The sequence below is a fragment of the Triticum dicoccoides genome, chromosome 4A, assembly GCF_002162155.2.
Source record: "Triticum dicoccoides isolate Atlit2015 ecotype Zavitan chromosome 4A, WEW_v2.0, whole genome shotgun sequence".
Lineage (NCBI taxonomy): Eukaryota > Viridiplantae > Streptophyta > Magnoliopsida > Poales > Poaceae > Triticum > Triticum dicoccoides.
The window spans coordinates 602,069,631-602,073,740 of NC_041386.1; the positions used below are offsets into that span (position 1 = coordinate 602,069,631).

Genomic DNA, 4,110 nt, shown 5'->3' on the forward strand with positions numbered 1-4,110 from the left:
TGATGATGAGATGGACCAAGATGGATACGAGAATGAAGAGAAGAGGGCGCCGCTGGACCAAAGTGGTTATGGGGGTGATTCTTGTGCTGATGAAAATGATGTTGCACCATTTTCTACAGAGGAAAATGATGCTGCCATGAGTCTTTGTGCTCTTGATCAGATGCTTCGAAATCAAAATGGCGGGATGTTGTGTGCTGAGCAGGAGCAGTTGTGCAACGAGGAGGAAGAGCAGAAGGAGGCTTCAGCGACATGTGAGTCGCAAACCAAGCTTGAACAAAAGAGGGGTCTTCGCGAGCAGCAACGGATCAATATTTGTTACCGTAGGAAACGCAAAGTAGCCCTCCCCGGGCAAGCAAATTTGTAAGCGCAAGTCCCTCCCAGTCCCAGGAGGTCTGGTCTTTGCGCGCATGTGACGAAATCGAAATCGCCATGTACTAAGGAAGACTAAGCACGAAGCAATTGCATGAATCAAATTTCAGTGGTTTGTTCTGCCTCGCAATCAATTTGAATATGCCCTTTTTGGTGAGGGATTATGTATGTGGGTTAGATAGCAGTGGCTTTGTGGGCAGTGGGAGAAGCATTCGATTTCAGAATTCTAGCTTACAGATTCAAACTCTTGGGTGCCTATTTTGCCATCGTCTCTCTTTTTTTTCCCGCCATGTCATTTGCGATCTTCAATTTTGGAAGCAAATTGTTGCGCATGTGCTTGATGATAGTTATTTGCCAAAGTTGCAATCTTTTGTATTTCAAAGTTGCAACCCTTATATGTTAAAGTTGCAAACTTTTGTATGTCAAAGTTGCAAAACTGAAACGGACTCTGTCTCTGGAAAAAGAGCGTTTGTTGTAGCTACCCCTCAAGAAAAAACCATAAAAAACAAGTGTTGTACTAGTAGCTAATAATACGATTAGTTGAGGAGCTTCTTCAGTTTTTCTTCAACCGAAAGGCATTTACAATGAGGCCCAAGGATACATCAATACAGTCTTGGCAGTCAGCACAGCTCTAAAAGCATATGCAAGCTAAAACTGCATTCCTAGACCAGCAAGCTAATATGAAGAACTCCACCGTCCCTCCGCTCACGGTGCTGGATGGAGCTGCTCGTCTTCACCGCTGCCCGGACGACGCGTGCTGGCAGACCTTTCCCGCAATGGCGTCGGGAGAAGCGAGCCTTGCTTCGGCAGCTGAATTCCACTATTCGGTCGTATCAGATCACCCGGGGCTCGCCCCAATATTCCCGGCCCAGGATGGGGGGCTCTCGGGGGCAACCGAACGGATATCCCATAGCCGAATCCTGAAGGGACGATCCTAAAGGGCCACCATGGCTTATGCACATACTGCGCGCCACCAGACTGGATGCCCGGGAATCGACAATGTCGAACGGGAGGCAGAACCGTGGCAACACGAGCAGTGCCGGGCGTAGCATTAACTTGGTGTGCCGGTTCCTCGTGGCGTGCAGCACGCTTTGTCCTCTCTTGTTGGATCCCGCGTCTGCCCTCCGGGCTAAGGTCCCTCTTGCCGCGTCTCGGACGAGGCCTGCTGACCAGATCGTCGGGGTTCAGGCGCCCAAACAGGCGGGTCTTGAGCTTCGATGCGTCGATGTGGCCCTTCATGAAATCTGTCAGGTTCGAAGCGCAAACTACAAGGCATGTGCAGATCTTCTGCATCTGCGCCTTCCCTACAGCCCTCGCAAAGTTCTGCGACCGGTCCAAGAAGTCTTCAACCTATATGATGAGAAGGACCAGAGAAATAATAATAATAATGGGCACAATGAGTCTGGCTGGCATTCTGTTACCTATTATTAGTAGTACTAGTCAATGTGCAGAACACCTACACTTAGATTACCAACTCCTTTCTTCCAGGTCTTGGAGATCCACGATGCTTCGAAATTGCTAGCGCAGAGCCCGTGCTCCCATAAACTCTCCACTGATAGTAGCTGCAGGGCACAAGGTCAAGGTCAGCTATTCTTTAAGTATGATGAACATAACTTACACAGCAAAAATGAATAGAATAGAAAATGAACATAAAAATTACTCACCTTACTCATTAGTGTTACAAAAAGTTCAGCTACCGATTCTTTATTTGCGCTCCCAAACCCCTTAAAGAGCGAGATGTTCTTCTCAACACTTGCGAAATCTGAACCATCTGCAAGGGGCCAAAACAAGATAGTTATCTCATCATCCTTTCTGGGTAAAAAAGATACAGCAGCAGAAGAAAAGGTAAGAACACAAACCTTTTAACAAGGCAGAGAACGCGGGCAATATTGGAGGATGGCGGGTCTGCGCTGCCCATTGTAAAAGCAGTAAGAATATTCAACTTCTAATCAGATAAACAAATCAAAGTAGTATTAAATGCCAAGACTGCTGAGCTAAGATGTTAGGTACTCCCTCCGTAAAGAAATATAAGAGCGTTTAGATCACTAAAATAGTGATCTAAACACTCTTATATTTGTTTACAGAGGGAGTACTAGATATGCAGTGACTTGTCACTAGTCACTAGTCAAAACAAACGAGAGACTGGGGGTATAATTACTTGTGATGTAATAATAGAGCCTAAATAAAATGAATACATTCTTGGTACCTGCAGATGGAAAGCAACCAAGGAAATGATTGACATCGAGCTCATTGTCTGCGCTGTCGGGCTATTCACATCATGTATCTTAGCCCAGGTCTTGACCTGCAGCATAAACAGAAAAACCAAGAGTTACTGTTGTCACATAGCTTCAGAATAACCCGCAGCCATTGGTATGTTACGGCTAGGAAAATGATCAAATGAAGATACATTACCAAGTAACTTAGTATCTGAAACCTTTCATCAAGTGAAGAAATCAATTTGACGATCATCGATCTTGTCATGCCATCTTTGTTTTCAACCGTAATATCACACTCGATGCCAGTTCCCCGATCAATAACATTCACAATAGGCACCTTAGCACTTACAACAGGTAAAACCCCACAGTAAATTCCGTCCCCTGAAATTGAGAATATAAGGTTGTTTCCTTCATCTGTACTCGACAAAACTCTGAACAAACTATGGTAACATGGTAGGACCAAAAACAAGCAATGTTGTCAAGCCCCAAACTGTAATTACTGTTGCGATATAAGCGTTCTACAGAGTTTTCAGTATCAAGTTTGTTTCTCAATAAGAGCGGGTGATACTTATGTTGATGAAGATAAAACCACATAAGAATGCAGAGTGAAGAGCTTGAAAGTTTATAACCGATGAATGGACGCACAGGAGACTAATGTGAAAATGTTCAGCTCAAGGAAGTAGTTACTTTGAAGGGAGTATAGAACTTTGGCGAATTTCCTGACAACTTTCATCTTTTTCTTGCGAGGGCACTGATCCTCGATGTCTGCACTGAAGTTGACAGAGAGATCCAGGTCACTTTTAGGAGTAAATAAATCCATTGTGAATGACCCAAATGCTTGCACGACTGGAAACCCGTTGTCGTTACCTGCAACAGTTTGTTAAGAGGGGAGGTCAAATTGAGACAAATGCTCACACAATAATCAGAACATCACTTGTTAAAAAGTATACAGTGAAATATATTCCGCAATATCCGTGTTGGCATGTGATGTTCTCGTCCTAGAATATATAAAATGCAAGCCTGGGACATTGCCTATTGTAGACAGCATCATACAAGCTGTGCTGATACACCTTTCTAACAGTGACTTGGTGATATAGCAATGAGTAAAGAGAGTATTTGAAAAAATCTCGGATCCAAGTTCCTCATGGTATATATTTTCCTTTTTCAGCGAGCCAAGTTCATCATGCTATTCAGTGACTACATTATCAGTAAGAAAGGTAAGCTATATCATCTCTTACCAAAGATTCTGGTTGCCATCTTGTTGAAGACATCAACCAAGGCGTTCCGCTGCTGGTAGTCAGCGGGCTTGGGGCGCAGCACGGCATACACCTCGAGGAGCAGATCGTTGAGAGCTGGAAGACGGCCAGGATCGACCGACATCGCGGCCAGCAGCTGCTCCTCGTTACGCTCCGCCTGGGCGCGTAAATCTGCGCAGGGACAGACAGAAACGTTGGCAACGACGACGACGCGGGAGCAAAACCACGACGCGACAGATACAGGGAGAGAATCAATCTCACATGAGAAT

The 4,110-nt window shown here is 45.0% G+C and overlaps 1 protein-coding gene across 1 annotated transcript in view; it reads right to left on the bottom strand.

The window, feature by feature from the left end:
• Window positions 1–868: 868 nt before the first annotated feature.
• Window positions 869–4,110, bottom strand: part of LOC119287217 — a 9,472-nt gene continuing 6,230 nt past the window's right edge. Inside the window, exons 9-16 of the mRNA XM_037566741.1 lie at window positions 3,824–4,012; window positions 3,273–3,452; window positions 2,782–2,966; window positions 2,576–2,671; window positions 2,229–2,274; window positions 2,034–2,140; window positions 1,830–1,931; window positions 869–1,719 (exon numbers count right to left, since the gene is read on the bottom strand). Coding sequence (XP_037422638.1) covers window positions 1,075–1,719; window positions 1,830–1,931; window positions 2,034–2,140; window positions 2,229–2,274; window positions 2,576–2,671; window positions 2,782–2,966; window positions 3,273–3,452; window positions 3,824–4,012 — 1,550 coding nt within the window. The 3' untranslated portion in view covers window positions 869–1,074. The remainder of the gene's footprint in view (window positions 1,720–1,829; window positions 1,932–2,033; window positions 2,141–2,228; window positions 2,275–2,575; window positions 2,672–2,781; window positions 2,967–3,272; window positions 3,453–3,823; window positions 4,013–4,110) is intronic.